Here is a 25,329-nt window from a genome sequence, read left to right as displayed (position 1 = left end):
TGATGGATGCTATCTGTCCCCTTCTGAGGAGGATGTGTTTTCTGACTCAGAGCTATCCTAGATCCAGATGAACCAGTCTTATTTTTTATGCAACAGCAGCAAGGGACACAACAAGGTTCCAGTAACCTCCATATTACATCTCATCCAGAGAAGGGAGAAGTGTCCGTGTAATGTCCTATTAGCACAATGCTTTTTGCCAAGAGAGGGAGCTATACTATGACATCCATGTGAAAGTGACCAAAACTCCATCCTCTGCTACGCTGAAGAACAAGGTCTGATTAATTGCACATTTATTTATACCACATGAAATGTACAGGAAAAGTTTACAAAATGACCCTTCCCTGGGTGACTGTTGCAATAAAGTTAATTAAAAAAAACAAAAACAAAAGTTCTGCTCTATGAGCTCCAATAAGGGATTGTTCCTTTGTTGTTGCTGCTGCCAAACGAGTTCAGCTTTTGGATCCCCCTTGTGTCTGCAGTGAGGCCAGTTTGAGTTCACTGTATACAGGAAGGGATTCCTAGACATTTCCAGCTAAAAGAGATCAGTTCAGTGCAAAGAGGCAGTGACCACTCTGTGGCTGCCACTGGAGGTGAAGGCTAGATATGATCTAACCTGGTTCATAATGTGGGCTAAGAAAGGAGTTAGGGCAGCTCACTGCAATGAGAGGAGAAATGGGGCTTTTTAACAAGGCAGTTCAGTTTCCCTCTCTTACAAAGAGAGTCAACAGCCACTTTCCTTTCACTTCTTGTTTTCTTGGAAGCAAGTGTAAAGTAGCTACTCCTTGATCTTTTGAACTGGTCATGCATCTCACACTGTGTCACTTTCAGCTCTGAGAGTAATATTGGCTGTAGTTCCATGGATTTTGATACCCGTAGACACCGTAGTTCTACATTTGAAACAGAAGAGAAGACATAGTTATTGTCAGAGTGGGGCGAAGCATGAGACTAACTTCTCCCCCAGCATTAAGGAAATTCCTTTGACAGCGAGGCCACCATAAAGAATTAAAACCTCTATAGCACCCTTAACCCAAAGGATCCAAACACTATACATAAAGGAAGCACTTCATCCACCTCTGGAGTTCACTGTGACCACTCTTAAACAGCTCACAGTAATACTGGATGAGGATAAGAAAGTGAAGAGTCTGCCATGCTGGATCAGACCAATGATTCATGTAGTCCCATATCATGCAGTAGCACCAATCAGTTATTGGGGCTGGAGAAGGGAGGTTTACATCTTATGAAGGCTAAGAATGCATAGTTGTGGAGTGAATCCCATAGGCAAATAAAATGGGTGGGAACAGGGCAAGTAACTTGCCCAAGGTCAGTGAGTCAGTGGTAGAGGTGGGAATAAAACCTTAGAGCCCTGGCTTCCTGTTCTAGCTACAAAAGCTCATTCCCCTTCCAGAACTGGGACTAGAACACAGGAGGGCTAACACTCAGTCCCTCTGTTAGCCACCAGAAAACTCTCCAAGCTAGGAATAGAACCCAGGAATCCTGAACCCCAGCCCTTTGATCCGATCACCAGACCACACACTCTTCTTTATTTAAGACCTCAGAACTTTGTTAACACACAGTTCAGGTTGCCCAGCACTGCCTCATGCTCTTCCAGAATGTGCAAGTGACTAACCAAAAACCTTTTAAACCCAGAAAATACAGAACTAAGGCACATACTACCTCTTCAATGCAAACTTAACTCTGTCCACTACGCCGCAGCTGGCAATAGCTCCTAGGAATGGATCAGTAAGGGCGGTGGTGAAGAATAAAATTACAAAGAGATATGGTGGATTTTCCATCTCTTCATGTCTTCAAATCCAGACTGGATGCTTTAGTCAATCACAAGTTATTGGGCTCAATATAGAGGTAACTGGGTGAAATTCTCTGGCTTGTTTGTACAGGTGGTCAGACTAGAAGATCCAATTTTCATTGCTTGTCTTAAAAGCTATGAATTTACAATAAGTAGATACAAGGAAGTTCCAAGAGAAAGTGCCATTGTGTTTTCCAGAGATCCAAATTCCAGCATTCATCTGTATGCACACCACCTGCGTTCAGTGTTAGATGTAGCTGAATGAATGGTGAAGGGATTGATTGGAGCATCTTTGCAGACCTGTTACTGTGATATGAGAGGTGCGCAGTACCTTGAGGGATTAAGTATGCCTCTTTTCAGTGCTCAGTTCTGCAGGTTGTGTCAACAGAAGTACACAAGGGTGTCCTTTTGCCATAGGGATTTTGTTGGTAGTCTGTGGTCTCTAAGGCTTTGCGAGGGATAAATGAAGGCAATGTCTCAGAAGGAATCCTCATGGCAAGAGTGAAGGGGAGGTAACACTGAGCAAGTCTGAAGTGGTTTGCGTGGAGTAGGTTGTGTTTGAGTGTAAGTACCTCTTGTTCACCACACTTGACCAAATGCAAGGATTGCCTTAGCAAAAAGGTGGTGTCAGACTGGGTCCTACAGTGCTCATGTGCTCTGTAGCATCTCTGAAGGGAGAGTGCTAGTATGGGTGTTATTGGCATGGTAGAGCATTGCTCAAAGAGGAAAGAGTTATGGTTGCTTTGTGGGGAAGGACGGGATGTACCTTAACTCTTCATTTCCTGGTGTTCTGTGGTTTAAACTTAGCCATTCTCCAAATTCTGGAAGGTCACAAGACATCACTAAGGCAACCTTGACATTTTTAGGCATTTAATTTCCTCTTTTTGTTTCGTTTTTTTAAATAATCTCTCAGCACCTCTGCAACACAGCCTACCTCTCCACTGTTCAACATACAAATTTGACCCTCTAACCCTATCCTCACATCCCTGTCAGACACAGCAAGTTCAAGACAATCTGAATCAACCTGCAGATTTTATAGCAATCATCTTAACCGTTAAGCAACTTGAACTATAGCAGAGCTGCTGTTCTGCTATAACAGGAAATGGACATGGAAACATGTCACACACTGATCTCAATCCTGCCAGATGTATTAGCATACAGGGCTCAGAAAACCACATTAGTGCCACACTGCTGACCTGATACCAGGTATTGTAGTTATAAGCGGCTGCTGGACTGGCACTCAGATCTGTACCCATCAGTGGTGGGATGCCTGCAGTAGGGTTGACCATTCCAGGAGAGTCCTCAGCTCTCAGCTTTTTGTCTTCTGGTTCGTCAGTGCAGCTGGGAAAAAAATTAAAATGCAATCAGTAACTCAGTTCATAGCACAGGACCTAGAGGGGTCTGGAATCAGAGAGAGGAAACCTAGTATGGTACACAGCACATCCTTGTCTGGGCTCTGGGATGAGCATTACTTCAGTGAGGATGTCAATCATCAAAAATGCTGCTTAGTCAGCATACAACAATTGACAAACAGGAGTCTTAACTGAGCAGGATGGCATTCAAGATCAGATACTGATAGCTCTGGTGCACCATAAAGCAATCAGGACTGGAAGGAGCCTCGTGTGTCAAATCCAATCCATGCTATCACGGGCAACCTCATGTTACATTCCTGTTTATAAACTTATCAAGGTCCATCTTCTAATTAGTTTGGTGGTTTGCCCTCACTGCCTCTACTGGGAGACTGTTCTAGAATATCAATCCTCTGATTGTTAGTACCTTTCTAATTTCCAGCCTAAATTTATTCTTGTCCAGTTTATCTCCATTTGTGCTTGTGCCATCATTGTCCTTTAACCTCGACAGCTCTTCTCCCTCCCTGAGGTCTATCTCCCAGTGCATTGATAGAGAGCCATCAGATCCCTTCTCAGCCTTCATTTTGCCATGTTACACAAGCCCAGTTCTTTCAGTCTCTGCTCATAAGACTGGTTCTCATTCCCATCATCCTAGGAGCCCTTCTCTGCACACATTCCACTTTGGATTCATCTTTCCTGAACACAGGTGATCAGCCTTGTACACAGTATTCCAGATGAGGTCTTATAAGTGCCTTGTCCAATGACATTACTACTTCCCTATCTTTACTGTAAATCTCTCACCTGATAGTATTGCATTTGCCCTTTACATGGCTGCATCACGTTGGTTGCTCTCAGTAATTCTGTGATTGACTAATACACTGACATCTTTTCCTCCTCATCTCCAACTGATGAACACCCAGCTTATAGCAGAAATTAGTTTCTACGTTCACAACCTTGTACTTTGTACTATTAAATTTCATCCCATTTCTATTACTCCAGTCCTCAAGACTGGCCATCCCTGAATTAGACAAACTGTACCTCGCGAGCCGCACGCGGCTCTTTTACAGTTAAAGTGTGGCTCACTGAGCCCCCCACTTTCCCCCCCCCATTCTCCACCTACCAGGCTGGGGGGAGAGCTTGCCCTGGGCTGGTGGGGCTAGGGGCTTCTGCCAAAGATAACTGGTGCCTGCGGAGAGTTGGGGGCACAATTTAAAGGTTCTTCCTCCTCTCCCGCAACAGCGTGAGTCCCACACCCCAGGCATGCCCTCCTTACCCTCAGCAACCCCTCCCCACAGGTCCCAGGTGTAAGCTCCATATGGAGAGGCAGTAGCAAACAGATGGGAGCTGCGGGGAGGAGCATCGTCTCTGGTTTCTGCCCAGCGGGGAGGGGTTCTTGGGGCGTCAGCGCTGTGGTGCGCACTTGGCAGGGCTTGGCGCTTCAACCAGAATGGGGCTGAAGCCCCAAGAGGTATACCCTGGTGCTCAAACTTCTGAAGATTGTCATATTTGGCTCGGAGGGTCAGTAAGTTTGGCCACCCCGAGATAGTTCTTCCTATATAATATCTGACCCTCCTCTCTGTTCATGACACTTCCCCATGTATGAGAGACTGTTTCAAATCTGGTAGCATCTGTGCCTTACCCATTTTCAGGGGCTCTTTTCCTGGTCATCTGGTGTTTGAGGAACTTCTGGTGTTCATCATACGCTGTCAGCAAGCTGGGAAGACAGAAGGGGACAGATGGTTAAGAACAGGAGAACTTGCTGTGTGTGTTTCAGTGTTTTTACCAAAGTTTGCACTGGTGAGAAGAAAGTTTTGTGCCTCTAACTTTGAACGTGCTTTGTTTTGCCCCAAGCTTCGTTTGGCCCCTGGTGCTCCCTAGCAGAGGTGGGAATAGAAGTGGCATGCTAAACTCCAACCACTTGAGCCAAGTCTTTACCCCCAGCAGAATGGGTATTTTACTCCTGCTGAACTCATTCCACCACCGCAGGCCTGCTGAGCAGCTGGTCCGACTGGTGGTCCCTTCTAGATTTATAACCTATGAAAGAATGATTGTCTCCCCTGTTGGCAGATATGAAAGATTAGGCTATCAAGTCTCAACTACGATCCCTAGTGGTAATTCATGGGCAGGGGGCTGGCGTTAGCCACACTGCGACTGATCTGATGTTTGTGGATGCAATTAACCCAAAGTCAGTTCCAGGCTAGAGGATTCTGGGTGTAAGAATAGAGGGCTTATTTCTCTAGAGCCATCAATCAGGTACCTTTCACCAGAGAAGGAGAACCCCAAGAACACTCCCCGCTGTGGGCACTGGACAGGGGGCAGTGTGGCCTAGTGGATAGTACTCTGGACTGGAATGCAGGAGACCTTGGTTCTATTACCAACTCTACCACTGGCCTTTTGGGTAACCCTGGGCAAGTCACTTCCACCATCTATGCCTGTTTCCCCATATGTAAAACAGGGATAATTATACCTGCCAGCTTTGGGCTCTACTGATTAAAAGCACTGAACAAGAGTTAGGTACAGTAACTCCTCACTTAACATCATCCCAGTTAATGTTGTTACGTCACTGATTTATTAGAGAACATACCCATTTAAAGTTGCATAATGTCTGCTTGTTTGGCCGTGGGGGCTTGGAAGCAGGGTGGGCCAGCAGCCCCCCATCAGCTCCCCTCCACGCCCCCCGCCCTCTGGCAGCCCTGCGGATCAGCAACTCCTCCCCCACCCCCCCCGCACCTGCGACATTCAGGAGGCTGGGCGGGGAAGGGGAAGGAGCAAGGACATGATGCAGTCGGAGGGGTGTGTGCAGGGGCAGGAAGAGTGAGGCAAGGGTGGAGTGGGGGCAGGGCCTAGGGTTGAACACCCACTAGTATTTTGGAAAGAACAGCAAGAGGAGCAGCCAGACGATCTACCTTCTTTCACCCTCTGACTTCACCACCTCAACCAAGCTTCAAAATCATCATTGATGAGTCCAGTATTAAATTGTTTAAAACTTATACTGTATATGTATGTGTCTTTTGTCTGGCAAAAGATTTCCCTGGAACTTAACCCCCCTATTTACATTAATTCTTATGGGGAAATTGGATTTGCTTAATATCGTTTCGCTTAAAGTCGCATTTTTCAAGAACATAACTACCATGTTAAGTGAGAAGTTACTATTTTATCTGACTTTTTGTACCCAAGAGGTGAGGGTCTCAGAAACAGCCCCGTGCAGACATGGTGTTCTCTAACCTGTGTATACTGGACCCAAAGTCCTCAAGGAACTCCACTCTGCGCTGTGAGAAGACAATCTTGGTCTCCTCAGGGAGGCCACTGCTCAGGGCTCTCTCAAAGCAGTTCATGGTGTTGCCTTCATTCTGCCGGACATCGGCGCTGAACTCTATCTCCAGGAGGTTGGTGTAGAGCTTCGCATTTTCCTGTGTGACATAGGGGAGAGGGAGAGATCAGAGATGTGATGCTTGGTCCAGGTGGAAAAGATATGTTCAGAAGGCACCGGGGAAGTCTTGTTGAAATCTTCCTGCTTCAGTCTTCATTCTTAGAATTAAGGATATATGTCCCTCAGCTCCAGGAATTATGGAGAGGTCTCTTCTGCACTCAAAAAATTCTCCAGCTCCTTTCATCCTGAAGTGCTTCATCGTTTACCTATGGGACTCCCTCCTGCCTTACTAAAATGTAGCTGCCTCTGTATTGGAGCGCAATAGCTGTTGACCCACACAAAAATACCACACCCCAATTTATTACAAGCAGCAAAAGAATCCCACACTCAGATGCAAGTATGAGTGTTGGGGATGGGGGGGAGGGGGAGGGAGAAGGGGAGAAGAAGAGGAGGAAAGTAGATACAGAGAGGCAGAATGGACTGGTCTAACCTGGAATTCAGCCAGGACCCTGTCACTAACAGAAGCCAAAATGGCTAATGGTTGGTTGTTGCCCTTTGATCCTTGCTTACTACATCCACATCCCATAAAGCCTCAGCCTGACTGCTCTCATATTAGAAGTCGTTGGACTGGGCCACTCCAAGAGTCAGGCAGAAATGTGGTTTAGTGACTGGAACACTGGGAGTAAGGACACCTGGATACTATTAACTGCTCTGCCACCACAGGCACATCCTTCTCTTTCTCAGTGCCTCAGTTCCCCTTGTGACACTGGCAGACCACAGATGCCAGCTCCTGCCCAGGCTGCAGGCATAAGCTAAGAATCAACAAACTCATAGCTGGAGACCAGACCAGTTCACCTGTATGTTTGTTTTGCTCAAAACAGGTATTAGTCTTATAAGAATGTATTTAGTGTTTAGACTCCACGAAATGCTTGTAAATTGCTGCATTCATTAATCTCACTTGCAATGTCTGGTTTCCATGCTATAAGAAAATATGTAAGTTTTACTTTATAATTCTGAAAATGATCACCTAGCCCTGTGTTGTGGGGTGGGGGTGGGGGTGCTCCTCTGGTAGCATCCTTCCTGAGTTCACATTTGTTACTGGGTTGGTGAAATTTAAATAATAGAAAACACCACTAGTGTGGAGTGTCTGCCTGGAGGTTGGCACTCACAGTCATGAGTCACTCTAGACAATGTGACACCCCTCCCTAAGCTTGACTACTTAGCCTGTGAGCTCTCTGGGGCAGGGATTTTCTCTCAGCAGGTGCCTGTGCAGTGCCCAGCACCACAGAAAGATGGCCCTCCAATCTTGGTCAAGGTCTGTGTGCAGTGCCTAGCACCCCCTCAGTCTTAGCTGGAGCCTAGATGTAATCAATATACTAATAAAAATATGCAAATATGCAGAACAGTCTTCCACAGCGTCTGTTTCCTCGACAGAGACACTATTTCACCAAGAAACCCTAATGCATTTGTCTTCTTGGGAACGTCACCCTCCCCTTCCCAAAATCTCACCGGGTCTTTCTCTAGTGCTTCCATGAGAACCTTCCGAGCCTTTATTAGATTTTTCTGCACTTTCAACACCTGTCGGGCCAGCTTGATGGCATAGAATGAGGCCAGGGGCATCCCCTCATTGTCTCGTATGGCTTCCTGCAGCAGAGCCTCAGCTGCCTCCAGGTTGCCATGTCGCCGCTCCAGGCTCACCCTCCGCAGCCGAACCATAGCCAGCCCAGGGATGGACTCCTCATAAGACTTCAAAATGCGACGTGCCTCCTCCAGGTCTCCTGCACAGATGTGTGAGGGAAGAGAGAAAGAAGTGACAGTGGCAGTGAAGGCAGGCAGCATGGCAAGCACATGTGATGTTCAGTGAATTTAGAGGCTATATTTATTTTGCTTTAAATCTGTTGTCCGAGAGTCTCACTCATTTCAAAGTGAAAGAACTTACTACACTAGGGGGCTTAAAGAGTTTAGCGGCATTTTCCAAATCATCTAACTTTAAGCCTGTAAAGGCTGAAAGGGATAGCGCACCACCACGGATACACATTATGGTCTTGGCTTTGCAATTTAAACATGGTACAGGCCAATATTTGCAATTGAAATCAATATAAATCAGACAAAAACACATTTTATACACATGGACACAGCTAAAGTAAAGGGTTTCTGGCCAAGAAGCTCCTAGGTTTCTGTATGTTTCTTACTAGGCAGCAGTTCACAGATTAAGGCCAAAGGAGACCATTAGATCATCTAGTCTGACCTCCTGTATAATACAGGCTGGAGAATCAACCAGTACCCCCCTGTGTGGAGCACACACACTAATAATTGACTGAAGTATCTCCCAGGAAGACATCCAGTGTTCATGTGAAGACCTGAAGAGATGGAGAATCCAACACTTCCCTAGGGAGTTCTGATCATTAATCATCCTGTCAAAAACATGCCTTATTTCTAATTGTAACTGGTCTGGCTTTAACTTCCAGCCACTGGGTTTTGTTCTGCCTTTCTCCACTAGGCTAAAAAGCCCTTTAAGTATCCATTATTTCTCTCCCCTTGCCCATGAAGGTACTTATATACACCATAATTAAATCACTTCTTGATCTTTTTGATAAGCTAAAGAGACTGAGCTCCTTAAGTCTCTGTAAATAATTTTTTCCAACTCTCAAATAATTTTTGTGGCTCTTCTCTGCTGGGGTTTTGAAGACACGTGCCCAGGTGGACTATCCCAACTTACATGTGAGTTTACAGAAAAGTGAGCCAGAGACCAGATTGACAGAAATGACTAGTGATTTTGCTCAACTTGAGACATCTTAAAGGAGCCTGAATTTTCAAATTGCTAAGCACTCCACCTCTAAGAAAACATCAGGTGTCACATCAGGGCACTCAAAACTCACTAATTTTTAAAATCTTAGCCCAGCATTCTCAGATTCTATTGCCTGCTGGCACTCTGGGAGAGACTAGCAAATAAAGAGCTAATTTAGAGTTCAGTACTGAATCAGTCATGTCTGCCCCTTAAGATTTGGCTAAATCTTTCAATAAGAGTTACTGAGCAGGCTGGTTGTGAACACACAAAAACAGGGTTGGGTGGCTTACTGAAATGCCAAGGAGAAACTCCCCCACTATTGAACTGCTTAGTAAAGTCAACTTCCAGCTAACCAAGGGCTTCTCAGGCCAGCAAATCAGCAGAGGGGTGCAGATAGGATAAGTTTCCTCTGACCTTGCTTCTCTTCAAATGCAGCCCACAGGAGGTGGATGTTGGGCTTCCTGGGGAGGTGGTAGCCACAAGCTCTTTGGAAGACACTCCTGGCCCCAGCCACAGTGTGGTTCTCAAGGTATTTCGTGTACTAGATTAGAAGGAGTTGGGGGGATACAAAGAGGACATGGATGCGTTAAGGTTGCCCACTTCCTGTGGCATAGAATGTATGAAAGTCTGCTACATCAGCTTGTATTGAGAAGGTTATGGTGCACTCACGTTAAGGGGCTTAACACACCTCTCTTCAGAATTTCCTGCACCCTCTTAGGCAGGTAGGAAACACGGGCAGATAAAAAGCAGCAACGGAATTTAAAAGAAGGGTGTTAGAATTTTGCTCCACAATATACATGCAGAATAAAAAAAAAATAAATGAAATGTTTGGAAATCCGTAAGAGAGCACCACCTGAACTCGTGCTGACTGCACAAGTAATGTGGGCAGCAGCCAGTGTGGGGAGAGGGATCTCATACCTTGGTGCAGAATTAACTCTCTGATTCCCAGGGGGCATTTAATACCCCAACCCCTAAAAGATGCTGCTGGCTTAGTCCAAGAGCTAGGGGACTCTGCCCAAGCCTAAAGGGGAGCAGAATTACTAGACCTTGTCGAAGTGCTAGAAGGCGAAGCCAGTCTACTTTAAACCAGTGAAACAAGAGACTGCACCCAATTATTCTGTTCTAGCTCTGAGGTGCTGTCCCAAGAGGTGGGCTTGCTAAGCCCTGTAGGCCAGTGTGCCCTGGGGATTTAGCAGATGCTCCCTCCTTTACCCACAGCCATTTTTTTAAAAAGCAGCAGGGGTATTCAAGTTAAAATTTGCTCTTATCAGCTGCAGAATAGAGACACAAATCCTCCCAAGGCCTGCTACCTCCATCCAAAGCCAATCCACTCTCCTAGTCATGGCATTGTTAAACATTTGGGATTGCAACGAGGCTTTGGCTTATTTCCTGCCTTCTGTGAATGAGGAAATACGGTAAACTAACAGATCCATCTTCCAGGGCTAAGACAACACATAGCCACTGAGGAGATTTTTTAGAGCATCCTCTTAATTGCCTTAGGAGCAGAGATGGAGGAGTGTGTGGGGAGGAACACCGCCCATCTTCAGTGTGAAGTCAGCAGGATTCAGATATGCGGGGCAACTCCCAGGGAGGAGGGGGAAGCGAGAAGGGGCTCACCTTGATCCAGAACTCCTCGTAGAGGGCACAGGCAATGACGCAGCGCTCAAAAAGCACAATGGTGCGCTCGTGGGAGCCATTGGTGATCTCGTAGTCCAGATAGTCACGCCAGTTCTTCAGCTGTGCTCGTTCCAGCGGCTTGACATGAAAGTATGGCCTCTTGATCTGCAAAATGTTTGGGATGGGAAGGAATAAGCAGAGGTGCACATTACAGATAGGAGGGGGGCTGCAGAGGAAGCAGGCACAGGATGGTGGAGGAGAGCTAACCTAGAGAGTGAGTTCTCAGGGGCAGGCATTGCATGTAGTGCCTTGTACAATGGAGCCCTGACTAGGATCCTTAGCTGTTACAATAAAGATACTACATTGTAGAGCAGACATTCAGAGCAGCATTCAACCCAGGGAGGAGCTGATGGAAGGGCACCACAATGGTACATCTCTCATCTATCTCCCTATAGTTTGCAAAATGCTACCCAGGCAGCAAATGCAGCCACCTTTGGGGGGATGAGATGGGAAACCCCAAGCACACAGCAGCAAGGGAAGAAAATTTTGGCAAGATATCTCCCTTACAAACAGAGCTGTGAAATCTTATGTCTATGTAAAGACAGGAACTCAGGTTAAGGCCCCATGACTACCAGCCCTCCACTACAGCTCCATGTTCAGCATTGCTACTTCAGAAGGATGAAGGAGTGATTCCACTAGAGGAATTCTAGGTATGTCTAACTCAGGGGTGGGCAAACTATGCCCGCGGGTTGGATCCAGCCCCTCAGGGCTTTGGATCCGGCCCACGGGATATCCCCCCGTGGTGCCGTGGGCCCCGCGCCGCACTCAGACAGTTGGAGGGGGCAGAGAGCTCCTGCCATTGCTTCCAGGCTCCACCCCCCACAGTCCCCACTGGCCAGGAACGGGGAACTGCAGCCAATGGAGCTTCGGGGGAGGTACCTGGAGGCGCAGCGCATGTGGAACCCTCTCCCCTCCCCTCCCCCAGGGCCCAGAGCGCTTCCTGGATCGGTGCGGGGTTGGGGATAGGGCAGGCATGCAGGGAGCCTGCCCTGGCCCCGGTGCGTGCCCCTGTCATCCTGGAGCTGCTTTAGGTAAGCGGGGCCGAGCTGGAGCCCACACCCTTCCTACACCTTGCCCCCCCAACTCCCTGCCCTAAGCCCCCTGCCACACCCCGCACCCCTCCCCGAGCCCCCTCCTGCACTCTGCACTCCTCCTGCACCTCAACCCCTTTCCCTGAGCCCCCTCATAGACCCCGTCCCCTCCTCTGCCCCAATCCCTTGCCCTGAGCCCCTTCCTGCACACTGCACTCCCTCCCACATCCCAGCCCCCTGCCCCGGCTCTGCATACCATTTCCCCAACCAGATGTGGCCCTCGGCCCAAAAGGTTTGCCCACCCCTGGTCTAACCTAATACTTAGAGCACTGAGCCATCCCCTCTGGCTTTCTATCTCTCCATAAGAGATGGCCTGTGAGAAACAGAGAATCCACAAGAACGTCTGTGAATTCCTGCCAAAACAATGCACGTTATATCCACTTCACTAAACAGAATTTGAGGCTTCTGCACATAGGGACTAGGGTATCAGCTCAGACAGTGGATGCTGCTAAGCACCTAGTCCATGCCGTGGAGCCTTGCCTACAGCTGAGTCCATGGTTACCTACCCCTTCCTCAAAGTTCCAGCGCTTGCTGACTTCTGCCTCGTTCTGGGTGTACACTTGCTGCCGGATGGAGATAACAAGCTCCCGGATCTTGCCCTGGTCCAGGTCTCTCTGGAAGAGGAACCAGAGCAAAGAGATGGTGATAACCTTATGTTTCTATAGCATCTTCCATCTCATTTAGAGCTTAAGAAGTCGTGTGTGAAAGGATCACTAAACATGGCTGCCCCAAGGTGGAACACAGCCACGCTGCCTAACACTTTAAGACAGTCAGTGAAGTAGACTCCTTAATTCAAATTAAATTGGAAGGGGGGGAATTTCAGGGAGCCAGCACATAACTGGAATATGTTGGAATATGGCCAGGAGAGGGAGGATCACATGGTGTCTTTGACAAGAACTGCCAGGGCATCTTTAGTAACAAGGATATATGTTTCACATCTTAATCCTTTCCACCATGCTGGGGTACAAAGGCAATGGCTCACACTGGCAATCCACGCTGAGGTCACTACCACCAATTCCTGCAGTTCTCCAGGATGGGAAAACACTCCAAAGTGAAAACTGCGCAGGACTATGTATACAAAAATGGAGGAAATCTCAGATTGCAGTGGGCAGGCTGTAAGATGCAATGCAGCAGAGAGCGGGATCTCGATGGGGGAAGAATAGTCAAGTCTGCAGTAATCTCTCCAGGTCTATTCAAGAGTGAATAGTGCACTGGACTGGGCATCAGGATAGACTGGATTACTATGCCTGGCTGTCATTTACCGCTGTGACACTCTGGAAAAGTCCCTTCTCCTGTCTTTGCCTCCATTTCACCCTCTACCCTTTCTCTATTTAGATTCTAACTTCTTTTTGGGGGAAGGAAATGGGCAGGGACTCTTTCACTAAGCGTTTGTCCAGCACCCTGCAGAATAGGCCCCACCCCCAACACTGGTCTGGGCCTCTCTGTGCTACCATAACACAAATAATAAACAACAATACCCACCCTGACAGCAGATGTCAGCTCAGAATAACTGTCAAAGTCTGCATCATTTGGGTAGGAGGCTGAGAAGCGTGGTACCTGGGCATCCGCTCCTGTTTCTGGTTTCACTTCCACCCCCGGAGGCAGGTCTTCCCCAGGTGGCACCTCCTCCGCCTCTGTCTCCACACTTTTCTGTACTGTGTCTGTGGTGATCTTGGATTGCAACCAGAGCAGCTCCTCTGCAGACAGGATGTCTTTGGGAGAGTTGCTCATCACATGCTCCTTGAACCTGAGGCATAGGAGGAAGGAACAACAGCTGATGATGGATACCAAAGCTCACTCAAGTCAGAGTGAAGAGGCCTTTTAAACCCATTCAACTCATTTAAACTCATTCAAACTGCTCAGGAGAGTTAAAAAGAGAGGAACAGCTGTACCCAAATCAGGTCACGTCTGCCTGAAGTGGAGTCCCACTCAGCCATCTTCTTTTATACTGTAAGCTAATTTGGAGGCATCTGCACCAATTTTTGTGTCATTTTTCTTAGGCCATTACCACAGTATCACAGCACCTCACCATTTTTAATGGATTTATCTGTGCAAAACTCCTGTGAAGTAGGACAGTGCTATTATCCCTATGTTACAGATAGGGAACTCAGGCAGAGAGAGATTAAGAAGTCTACACTGCAATCAGGTGATCCAGCTAGATCAAAGCCAACTCAAGTAACAATAACTGTGAAGTCACAGAAGCATGGGTTGGTGGCCACCTGAGTATGCACCCAGGATCCCAGGTGGGTGGGACTAGCCCACGCTGCCAGAGCTTCACTACTGTTACTCAAGCTAGCTCTGATCTAGCTAGCTCAGGTACGTGTACCCTAGTGGCAGAGCTGGGAACTGAACCAGGTCTCCCAGTCCCAGGCTAGCACCCTAACCACTGAGCCATCTTGCATCTCTCGTCTTCACCTCCAGTTGTATCAGAGCAGCCCAGTGTCCGCTGTATCAGACCAGATGGACGATGTGTGTCTTGCTCAGAGTAAACCACGTGGGGTGCTCCAGAGGAAAATCCTCCTTAATGCATAACAGTTTGATACGACACTGCATGGGTACATACATGTGACAACCTACACTCCCCACCTCCCTCTCTGATCCAGTGAGCAATTAGCTCATGCCTGGAGGATGGAGAATCACTAAGCGTGTTTAATCCTTTCCCCAGACTTAGTAACCTCTCTGCCTCCATTGTCCTCCCACAGAGTTCCACAGCTCAACTACTCAAATTGGCAGCAAGTGGGTTGAGAAGAAGGATTGTCCAGCGGTTAGGACACTGGGTTCAATTGTCTGTTCCCTCAGACTTCCTGTGTGAATCTGGGCAAGTCACTTAGTCTCTCAGCTCCCCATCTGTAGGATGGGATAACAGCACCACCCTACCTCACTTTGGGGGGGCACGAATTATGAGGCCATTAAAAGATTGTGAGGCACTCAGATGCTGCAGGAAGGGATAAAAATCTGCCTTACAAAAAAATGACGACCATCAACTTCTACAGCTAGGAACTGGGCAACTTGGGAGAAGGACGTGGAGGAGGCTGTCCCAGAAAATCTGGGATGATTTACATGTTGCAAAAGAGAAATTTTTTTGTGTGAATTTAACCTCAGTAGGAAGTTCCACACTGAGCCATAAAAAGGGTAGTTCTCGATCTACAGAATAGGCCAAAAACTCCATCACATTAAAATAGAGAATGGATACTTACATGGATAGCAAGAAAATCCAGAGTTGTAATAACTAAGGACAATAAATACTGTGGAAGGAATATTAAACCTCAGGCTTCATGCGTTAAACCAATTTCTAACTATTAGACATCAGGAGAGGCCTAAAGGTGGGGACCAGATTATTCCATGTCTGCTAATCCGGGGCTTTTATGCTTTCTTTTGAAGCCTGACCTCCTGTATAACACTGAGCAGACAATTTCAACCGGTCACTCCTTTATTAAGCCTAATTTCTATGTTCAGATAGAGTACAAGCAATGCAATACAAGTTTCTCCTACGCTATCCTGCAAAAACATCCCCTCTAGGGAAAGAGGGATGGTCAGTTTAGATGACCTACTCCAAGTCAACGCTTAGTCTCTCTGCAAAGACCACCAATAGGGAATCATCACTGCCAAATTGTGGCAGTTGTTGTTGGGACCCAGGGACTTGTTTCATCCTGAATGAGACTTACTTTTCCCAGTGGTGGCTGTACAGCTGGGTTGGTGTGGCGAGCACTCGGTCATAAATTCCTGTGATAGCCTTCAGGTCACCTTGTTCTTTCTCCCACTCCACGTACATCTCCCACAGTTTGTCTGAGCGGAAGTCCATTCCTGCAGCAGCTACAGCTGACTCAAACACACTGTAAGGGAGAAAGAACATCCATTAACAAGAAAAGCAGCGTGATCTAAAGGGTGGGGCACTGGACTGGCACTCAGGAGACCTGAGTTTTATTCTCATCTCATGGGCAGGTTGCTTCCGCTCTGTTTCCTCTCCACCCTTTGTCTTGTCTATTTAAGCTATGTGCATTTTTGGGGGCAAAGACACTCTCTCCCTACATATCTGTACAGTACACAGCATTATGGGGCACAGATCTTGGTTGACCTCTAGTCACCACAGCAATACAAACATCCACCCCAAAGAAAGCAAGATCCCTGGATCTTCTAGTAGCTCACTGACCCAGCCAATATTGGTCTCCCCTAATGCCTTTCACAGTGTTGTCCTGTGGTTTTGATGCTCTGGTTCTGTACCTGTGGATCTTCTGTATGGATTCAGGAAGGTTCATATCTAAGGTGGTCTGTAGATAAGAAATGTAATGGATCCAGAGGTCCATGCTGAGGGGGATGGACTGCAGCCCTCGTTCAAACACCTGCAGAGCAAAAAGTCCTGACAATGACTGCAACAAAAAGCTTCATAATGCTCCCTCCCATCTGACCCATGTGAAAGATGCTATAGTATATTCAAAGACTATTAGACGGATTTCATAGGTGCTGTATGTGATCATTAGCAATTACATTCCTAGCTGAAATTCCTAATACTGAAACAAAGCAGGTAAAGTCTTTTGAAGATTCAATCTCTTGGGGGAAAAAAAGCACAGAAACTGCTCTGACCTGGATCAGAGGCCTTAGCAGACAATGGCCTTGAAGCAGCACAAAATAACAACCCTGACCTGAGATATGGTCATAAACCATTCAATAACTGACAGGCATGAGATGTTTACCAACAGAATCAGACTGCATGAGAAGACCCAAAGTATTTTAGACCTACCATGGTCTCCACATGGAAGAGGGGTGACCACCTGGTAAACAAGACATGCATATAAGCTTTTGTTGTGAATAAATGGCACCCTGCCTTATGAAAACTGGCTGGTGACAGGATAATTCTGTCATTGAGAACTGCAAATAACCGAAGACAGACCCACTGAGGGAATCACAGTAAATTGCAGGGGTCTGCACCTAAGGACTTGGTCTGGAGAGAGAGAATTGTGGTATTCCACCCTGAGAAAAGTGACTGCTGGAGGCCTGAGACCTAAGTGTGGTGCCCTTGAGGAGATGAGGGTTAGAGGTGCAGTTAATTCAGGAAGTGTGCCAGATCAGTCCCAGGGAAAAGCACCCCATTGGCCATCAACTCCTGGGAAACCAGCGCAACACCAAAGGAGGCAATCATAGAAAAATAGGACTGGACAGGATTCAGGAGGCCATCCCCACCGACCATCCCTGACAGGTGTTTGTCTCATCTGCTCTGAAAAACCTCCAATGATGGAGATTCTACAACCTCCCTACATACTCTGTTCCGGAGCTTAACTATCTTTACAGTTAGAAAGTTTTTCTTAATATCTAGCGCTCTCTCGTTGCAAACTAAATCAATTACTTCTTGTCCTATCCTCAGCAGACATGGAAAACTATTGACTGCCCTCCTCTTTATAACAATCTTGTACATATTTGAAGATTATGTCTCTCCTCAGTCTTTTTTTCTCTAGACTAAACACGCTCAATATTTTTAACTTTTTATTTTCAGTCATGTCTGTCTAAACCTCTTGTTTTTGTTTTTCTCCTCTGGACTCTCTCCATTTTGGCCATATCTTTTTTTAAAATGTGGTGCTAAAAATCAGTCAGGGTACCCCAGCTGAGGCCACATAAGTGTTGAGTACAGCAGAACAATTACCTCCTGCATTTTATATACATCATACCTGTTAACACACCGCAGAACATTTGCCATTTTTGCCACAGCATCACACTATTGATTCATATTCGATTTGTGATCCACTATAACCCCAAGGTTTTTTTCTGCCTCACCAGTTATTCCCCACGTTATAGTTGTGCGTTTGATTTTTCCTTACTAAGTGTGGTACTTTACAGTTGCCTTTCTTGAATTTCATTCTATTGATTTCAGATCACTTCTCCAATGTGTCAAGGCCATTTTGAATTCTAATCCTGTCCAAAGTGCTTGCAACGCCTCCCAGCTTGGTGTCATTCACAAATTTTTATACACATACTCTCCACTGCATCATCCAAATCATAAACGGAAATAATGAATACTACTGGATCCAGGACTGATATTGCAGGACCCCACTAGATATGCTCTCCCAGTTTGACAGGGAACCATTTGTAACTACTCTTTGAGAACAAAAACTAGACACAGTCTTTCAGCCAGTTATGCACCCACCATATTAGTAGAGCATTTTCCTCTGGTTTGCCTATGAAACTATCATGTAGGAATATGTCAAAAGTCTCACTAAAGTTCAGACATATCACAGCTGCCGATTCCTCTCCTACCCACTAGGCCAGTTACCTTGTCAAAGAAGGAAATTAGTTTGTTTTGGCATAATTTGTTCTTGAGGAATCCATGTTGGCTGTTACTTAACATCCTATTATCTTCTAGGTGCTTATAAACTGATTGTTTTATTTGTTCCAATATCTTTTCGAGTATCAAAGCTAGGCTGATTGGTCTATAATTCCACAGGTCCTCTTTTTCTCCCTTTTTAAAGATAGGTGCTATGTTTGCCCTTCATCAATCCTCCAGGACTTCACCCATCCTCCATGAGCTCTCAAATTGCTTATTGGCTGAAACAATGCATTCCTGCTATATAATTACCGAGTCACCTGTGACAGACACCAAGGGGGACCTTTTGCACAGGCTTTGTGAGGAACTCCTGGCCCTATCGCACTGGGTCCATTCAACAAGGAGTTAGCCACTGGAGTAATCAACCTTGGAAGGGCTGCTGTAGCACAGCACAAAGAAATGCCAAATAAGTCTCCCTCCTACCTCCTCTGTCTCCTTGCTGAAATCAAAGCGCCTCTCCATGTCCGCATACTTCTTCCAGTAGCCGTAGCAGTACGGGTAGCGAGCAAAAAATGCGTCAAAGGCTTTTCGTGCTGCAAAGATGTGATTCTGCACAGAGAGAGGGCAGCAGGAGGGGAATGAGCATGTGTGAAGAGCCCTGGAACTGGGAGAGCTGGAAACCAAACTTTGCCTGCCCCTAAGCAGCCTTACAAATAGAACTAGTAGGAAAACAAGGGTCCCCACACACACACACATATATAAAATATCATGCTTTGGCTGAAAATTGAAGTGTTTCAATTCTGAAATATCACTGTGGTACCTCATGGGAGTTGTAATTCAGATGTCCCATGCTCCCATTCTCCTCCATGGGATGGGCTCCCTTAGTCAGACTACAATTCCCACGACGCGCTGGAGTCTCCCCCTCTTTGTGAGGGGACACTGTGTGTGCATCATGGCCGATGCATTAATGCGGTGAATCACGGAAGATATTGTCCATCTCTGAACTACAACTTCCATGAGTACTGCAGGTGCACTTCAGAAATTAAATACTTGTGTTTTCAGCTGAAAGGTTTCTGGTTTTCAAGCAGGGTTGGTGATTTTGGGGGTTGTGCATTGTTGTTTTTTTGGGGGGACAAAAAAAATAATTTCCATAGACAGCAGACACCTTTATCAAAAAGTTTCATTTAATCAAAACCCCAATTTCCATTGAAAAACAGTTTGAAAACTTTCAGTCAAAACAAGAACATGTTGCTCTTACTTAGCACTTGACAAACTCTAATATGGGTCTACAATATAATAAGCTGTGGGTGTCTAAATACTATGTTGCCACACCACTTTCAAAGGGAAACTCCATCAATTTGCAGTGAGTCTTAGGCTCTTCCAAAGTATCTCGTATATAATGCTCTTTCAGGTGGCAATTGGATCTTTCATCTGAAGATCTGCGAGGGCCTTGCATTAAATCTCTCACTAATTAGTACTGAAACTCGCAATACCTATTTAAGAATTAGCCCATTAAAATTAATCAAAGGCACTAGAACAAATCTAGCCCTTGACAAACCAGGTGCAATATCAGAGACTTCAAAGAAGTGGCATCTGTTTGTCGCATGGCTGAATTTGTCAGACCTTAAGATGGTTTGTAATTAGGGTGAAGCAATAGGCACTGCACGTAAGTGACTCATCTTACAAATGGGAAAAGAGACACAGATAGGTGAACTGTCACAAAAGTTAGTGGCAGAGCTGGGAACAGAACTTAGGAGTCCTGTCCCTCAGTTATCTGCTGTGCTAACCATTCAATCTCACTCCCCTCTGAAAACTGGGAATATAATACAGCAGTCCTTACTCCCACCTTCCACACTATTTTAACCATTGGACCCGACTCTTCTCCCAAAGCTGGAAACAGATCCCAGAATCCTCTCCACACAGGACTCTCTCTAACTATTAGACAACTCATTCCTTTTTTTTAAATTAAAGGAGTTGCTACCTTTTTGTAGAATTATAAATTTCACAAGCTGGTGGCACCTGCGCCACTGTTAATTTTGCTATTTGCACCAAGAGAATTCACTCCCTACCTCTTGTTCCACATACTGCAGCAGTTCGGTCCATGCCGTGAAGTCATGAGGATTCTCATGAGCTGCTTTCCAGTACTTCTCAAACTCCAGAGGGTATGAGAGGGAGGCTTCTTCCGTTGCCACAGGGGTAGCCACTGCTGCGTGTTCCTCGGGGGCAGGATATTGACAGTTCTCTTCACTTGCATAGGGGTCCTTGAGCCTTGACACGCTGGCTTCAGCGTTAACTCCATTGCACCCTTGCACTGCTTTGGCGTCTTCCTGCTTACCGATAATGTCACTTGGCGGGTCTGGAAGCAAGTCTTGGTTGGGACCTACAGCATCAAGATCAGTGAGGAGGTGAGGGATCTATCTTGGGTTTCTCTATCTTGCTGCCAATGATTACCATCTTTTAAGCATATGCACCAGTGAAATACTATATTGTTGTGTCAACATTCCCTGACATACATTCATTACCCAGTACGTGTCAACATACTGGGTAAAGAACAGAAGCCAAGGTGTGTGCCCCTTTAATTCTGCTTTTATCTTGGAGCAGATAAAATAAAAACAAGACAAGCCTCCTCAATCTTGTTTCGGTTCATATAGCTATACCATGTCCATTCCCATGATATCTGATAATCTAATAGTTCTGAGAGGTGTAAACACCGAAGTAAGAACCAGACCAGACCTAGACTGATATCCTGTCTCCAAACACTACAGGATGATTGAGGGGGAGATGCAAGAAACCCCTGCAGCGGACAATTATGTAATAACCTGCCCACAGGGTAAGTTTCTTTCTCATCTGAGGCAGTCAGCAGTTGTCTTATGTGAGAAGGACTAAAGAGGGCCCAAAGGGATCTAAATAGGAAAATCAGGACAGAACTGAACAAAGCAAAAACTTCAGGCTATATACCTGAATATCTAGAATCATCTCCTAATGAGGAGAAATATCAGACTGTAAAAGAATCAGTGGTAAAAGCCTCATTGCTTGAGCCACTGAAACTGAATGGTCGAAGCCCTGGAGAATATATTGCAGAAAGCAATCCTACATTTGGGAAGACAGAGATGAGAAGGCAGACTCCAAAATGATCTGGCATATTTTCTTCATCATTAACTTCACAACACGGATTACTGGAAAGGAGAGTCATTCTGCAATTAACACACACCTTACAAGGCAGCAATATTTTGGAAAGAAAATTAACATGCAAACTATAGCTCTTGAGTAAACTGGGAAGGAATGTAACATTTCTTTGGTGTTAAAAACTACTTCACTCTCTTATTTGTACCGATACAGGAGCAAATAATGTGGTTAAGAAAGAAACAGCTATTCCCCAGAGCATTAGACTAAGGATGGGTGGGTAAGATTATGAGGTGGGGACACAAGAGTTCTATGTACTTATATGGTCCTCATCACAATGGTATCTAAGCATCTCAATCATTAATGAGAGCTTTTTATCTTTCACAACACCTATGTGAAGTAAGAAACTAATTATTCCCATTTTACTTAGGAACAGGTTCTATTAAGTGACTTGCTCTAGATCACACGAATTTGTGACTGCAGGAGGAACTGAATTCAGGTTTCTTGAGTTCCACCTGTCCAACATTCCTACCCTAGGAATGTATACCTACAGTGTTATACAGAAGGGGAGGATGGATGAGGAAGGTTATGAGTAGCATGGTGAAGATGCAAGAAATTGTATAGAAAGCAGTTTGGTTTGCATCTTCCTCTGAAACAGCTGGTCATGATCAGTATCAGAGACATAATACTGGACTAGTCACTGCTCTGAAACAGTTTGGCAACTCCTAGGATCCTAATTTTTCCAATTAGCTTTTCCTACATTTTGTTGCAAAATTAGTTCCAGTGAAAGGTGCTAGCTTGACAAACCTGGAGACTAAGGCCCTAGGAACATTTTCCCAGTATACTATGCCAACAAAGGGCTCCTAGTGTGGATGCAGCTTAGGCCAGCAAAGCTGCACTGTTATGGTCTAGCTTATTTCAAATCCCCAAACAAAAACCACTACCCTACACAAGTAAAAGCAGCATTTTGCCAGTATAGGAGTTCTGCCATCTGCAGCCAGATCCTTTGGGGACTGCATCTCTTCATAACCCCTGATCAACAGAGCTATGCCAGCAGAAGTCTGTAGCAAAGACACAGCCTAAGTTCTCCAATTCTCCACAGATCAGGTGTCACCAGGGGCTGTAGCAGGACAAGCTGCCTCACCCTATCAACATACTTCAGCCCTTACACAGAGGCACTAGCTCCAAACATGTTCAGTCTCCATGGTTCATGCAGTCCCTGGACTCTCTGGGAAATGGACTAAACTCAAACATGGGTCACACAGCCCTCTGAATAGTAACTAATTTTAAAGTTTTGAGCCTATCCCCACACCTGTGAGTAAGGTAGAACCTAAATGGGTTACATTTTTAAGAGGCAAGCTTTTGCTCTGTGATAAAGCACCAAAGATGTCAAATGCCCCTGCTCCAGTAAGTACTCAATATAATACAGCAGTTTAGAAAGTGAGTCATCTTCCTGCAAGTATCCCACCAAATATCTTTGCTGAAGTCCATCTATGTCAGCAAAGCTAGCTAATGAGTCTTTCCCACTTAGAATACACTTTATAAACTAAGCAATTAATTTCCAGGCAGACCATGGCAGGAAGAAAAAAACTACTCGCAAGTAAAGAATCTGCACGAAAACCTAGACCCCTCTGCCTTAAATTTAGTGCATGTCACTGTCTGGGTCATCAGTCCAGAATTAAAAAATTTTGTGTGAATACTGCAAAAGGTGCCCCAGAGGGCAAAAATCGACTGCACTGTGACAGACAGTGGGGAAAGAGACACAAAAGTGAAACAATATGCTCTACACCACAAATGGAGGTAGGAGAGATCTAGGAGTAGAACTCAAGAGACCAGGCTCCCAATTTCCTGCACTCACTACTAGGATTCACTCCCCATCCCAGAGCTGAGAATAGAATTCAGGGATCCTGGCTTCCCCTGCTCTCTCTCCTAGATCCTCCCCAGAGCCAGGAATAGAACCCAGGAGTTTCTAACCATTAAGCATTGCCATTTCATAATATCAGACAAAGAAGGTGAACGAATCAGTCCCATGGCCTCCAACAGAACAATACACAGGTCCACTATTTACATGCAACCCAGAAACAAACCAACTCTAGTTTCCCTGCTGTGTAGCCACACTGCCGACAAATTTATCCCATAGCAAGTTAACAGTTCAGACTAATCCGGCTGACAGAGGTGGACCAGCAAGAGATAAGTGTCCAGAGACGAACTACCAAACCCTCCACCTCCCCAGAGACGGCCATACATCAGAAATCATCCCAATACAGGCATCCCTTTTGGGGCGCCCCTCCTCAGCCCACGAAGCACCTTACCCTTTCTCCTCTCCTCTGAACCACTTCCCCTCTTATCAGCAAGACCATGGGTCCCACTGCAGAGAGGTGTTCTTCCTCAGTTCCAGCAGTTCTCTCTACCAAGGTCCTATCCCAGGGCTAATTTCCATGGGGAATCCCCTGGAAGAATCCCTCCTCCTCCAATACACAAGAGGCGCTCTCCTCTCGGAGCACTTCTCTCCCCTAGCCGCCGAGAGACCCCATCACCGCCCAGGGAGAATCCCCCGCCAGTCAGACTCCTGACCCTCCTCTTCCCTCTGTCCCCGGGGGGGGGGGACACTCGCTCTTCTCGAAAGTGTCCCTCCTTCCACCTCCCTCCTGGGAGAGTCCCCGGGGACCATCTCTCTTCCAGTTCTCCCTGCACGCCAAGGGGATCCCCCCCAGCCGGGTCATTCCTCCCACGCCCCAGGGTCACCGTGCAAAGGAACTCCTTCCCCCCGCCCCGGGGAGCCCGCGTTTCTCCCCCACCCCGGAGAGCAACCTGGCCGGGGACCTCTCCCAGCCCCCCTTTCCCGCTCTCACCGCCAATGTCCAGGCTGCTCTCGCCGCCCTCGTTTCCCCCGCCAAGGGCCCTCTCGGTCCCGGCTCCGCCACAGCTTGTGCTGCCCGCCGCCTCCAGTCCCTCAGCCGCCATCTTGTCGACCAGCTACTACAGCGCCACCAACTGAGCCAGCAGTGCGCATGCGCCCGTCACAAGGACCCGGATGGGGATGGGTAGGCCGCAGGCGTAGCACAGGAAACCAGCGAGAGTAGCGGGAAACAGGCTAGAGCGGCCCCATCACCGGCTCTGGACTCCCCCTGAGAACATAGAGACCTGGCGGACGAGGAGCTGAGCGACTCCCTAACCCCTTCTGGGTTCTGCGCTATATGGCAGAACCATAGAGAGCTGGTGGAAGAGGAGCTAGAACGGCAAAGAGGCTTTTCAGCTGAGCAGAGGCCTTGAGAAGGAGGGGCCAGAGGGATTCCTCTCAGCTGGCATTTCTGTGCCATGGAGGGGGAGGAAAAAAGGGTAAAGTGCCAACCAGAGTCCCATGGCACCAGCTCAAGTTTTAAGACAAAGGAGAACCATAGAGGCCTGGCTAAAGAAGGTCTAGAGGGGACAATCAGGTGGCCGATGGACTCCTTTGCCACTGCATGAAGTCTCCACATGTAGGTCCGCAGAAGTAAAGAAGATGAACTCCATCCTGTCTTTCGCCAAGTGTCTAAGGCTATATCTACCCTACAATCGGGATCAAGGCTAAGAGATCAATCTACCAGGAGTCGGTTTAGCAGGTCTAGTGAAGACCTGCTAGATTGACAGATCGCTCTGCAGTCAACCCCTGTACTCTACCCCCAACAACCCTGTGGTAACTGGACCTAAGGTATGTCAAGTTATTCACATAGCTGGAGCTGTGTAGCATAGGTTGACTTACCATGGTGCTGTAGACATAGCCTATGAATCTCCCACTGCCACCACTGGAGATGTTTGTGAGCTGGAGATGAAGGGAGGCACTTAAGTCTACCAGTTTTCAGAGTAGCAGCCCTGTTAGTCTGTATCCGCAAAA

The 25,329-nt window shown here is 46.7% G+C and overlaps 1 protein-coding gene across 3 annotated transcripts; it reads right to left on the bottom strand.

Annotated features, from left to right (window-relative positions):
* Positions 1-273: 273 nt before the first annotated feature.
* On the bottom strand, positions 274-24,455 carry LOC127054443 (pre-mRNA-processing factor 39-like). Of its 3 annotated transcripts, none has more exons than XM_050960623.1 (14): positions 24,308-24,454; positions 20,402-20,712; positions 18,816-18,941; positions 16,301-16,419; positions 15,745-15,912; positions 13,562-13,826; positions 12,586-12,693; positions 10,929-11,093; positions 9,726-9,852; positions 8,033-8,301; positions 6,379-6,563; positions 4,793-4,867; positions 3,001-3,145; positions 274-887 (listed from the first exon to the last, which is right to left on the bottom strand). In XM_050960623.1, the coding sequence occupies exons 1-14, from the start codon at positions 24,417-24,419 to the stop codon at positions 825-827; spliced, it is 2,238 nt and encodes a 745-aa protein (XP_050816580.1). In that variant the 5' UTR covers positions 24,420-24,454; the 3' UTR covers positions 274-824. The 3 variants fall into 3 exon arrangements, with proteins under 3 accessions (XP_050816580.1, XP_050816581.1, XP_050816582.1); XM_050960624.1 differs by having other exon boundaries at positions 13,637-13,826; positions 24,308-24,453; XM_050960625.1 differs by lacking the exons at positions 274-887; positions 3,001-3,145 and adding an exon at positions 4,255-4,339 and having other exon boundaries at positions 24,308-24,455.
* Between the last annotated feature and the right edge of the window lie 874 nt (positions 24,456-25,329).

Source organism: Gopherus flavomarginatus, chromosome 6 (genome assembly GCF_025201925.1).
Source record: "Gopherus flavomarginatus isolate rGopFla2 chromosome 6, rGopFla2.mat.asm, whole genome shotgun sequence".
In the NCBI taxonomy this organism is placed as follows: domain Eukaryota; kingdom Metazoa; phylum Chordata; order Testudines; family Testudinidae; genus Gopherus; species Gopherus flavomarginatus.
Note: the sequence above shows the minus strand (reverse complement) of the source record. Positions and strands in the feature narration are given on the sequence as shown.

Bases quoted from the DNA above. Each gene is read 5' to 3' on its own strand.
- LOC127054443 (XM_050960623.1), bottom strand. From the start codon at position 24,419: ATGGCGGCTGAGGGACTGGAGGCGGCGGGCAGCACAAGCTGTGGCGGA. The intron at 11,094-12,585 runs GTAGGTAACCAT...AACATTTTGCAG, and splicing joins GCTGGAACTTTGAGGAAGGG to ATCAAGAGGCCATACTTTCA. The intron at 4,868-6,378 runs GTTAGAGAACAC...CTGTCTTCCCAG, and splicing joins TTTGGGTCCAGTATACACAG to CTTGCTGACAGCGTATGATG.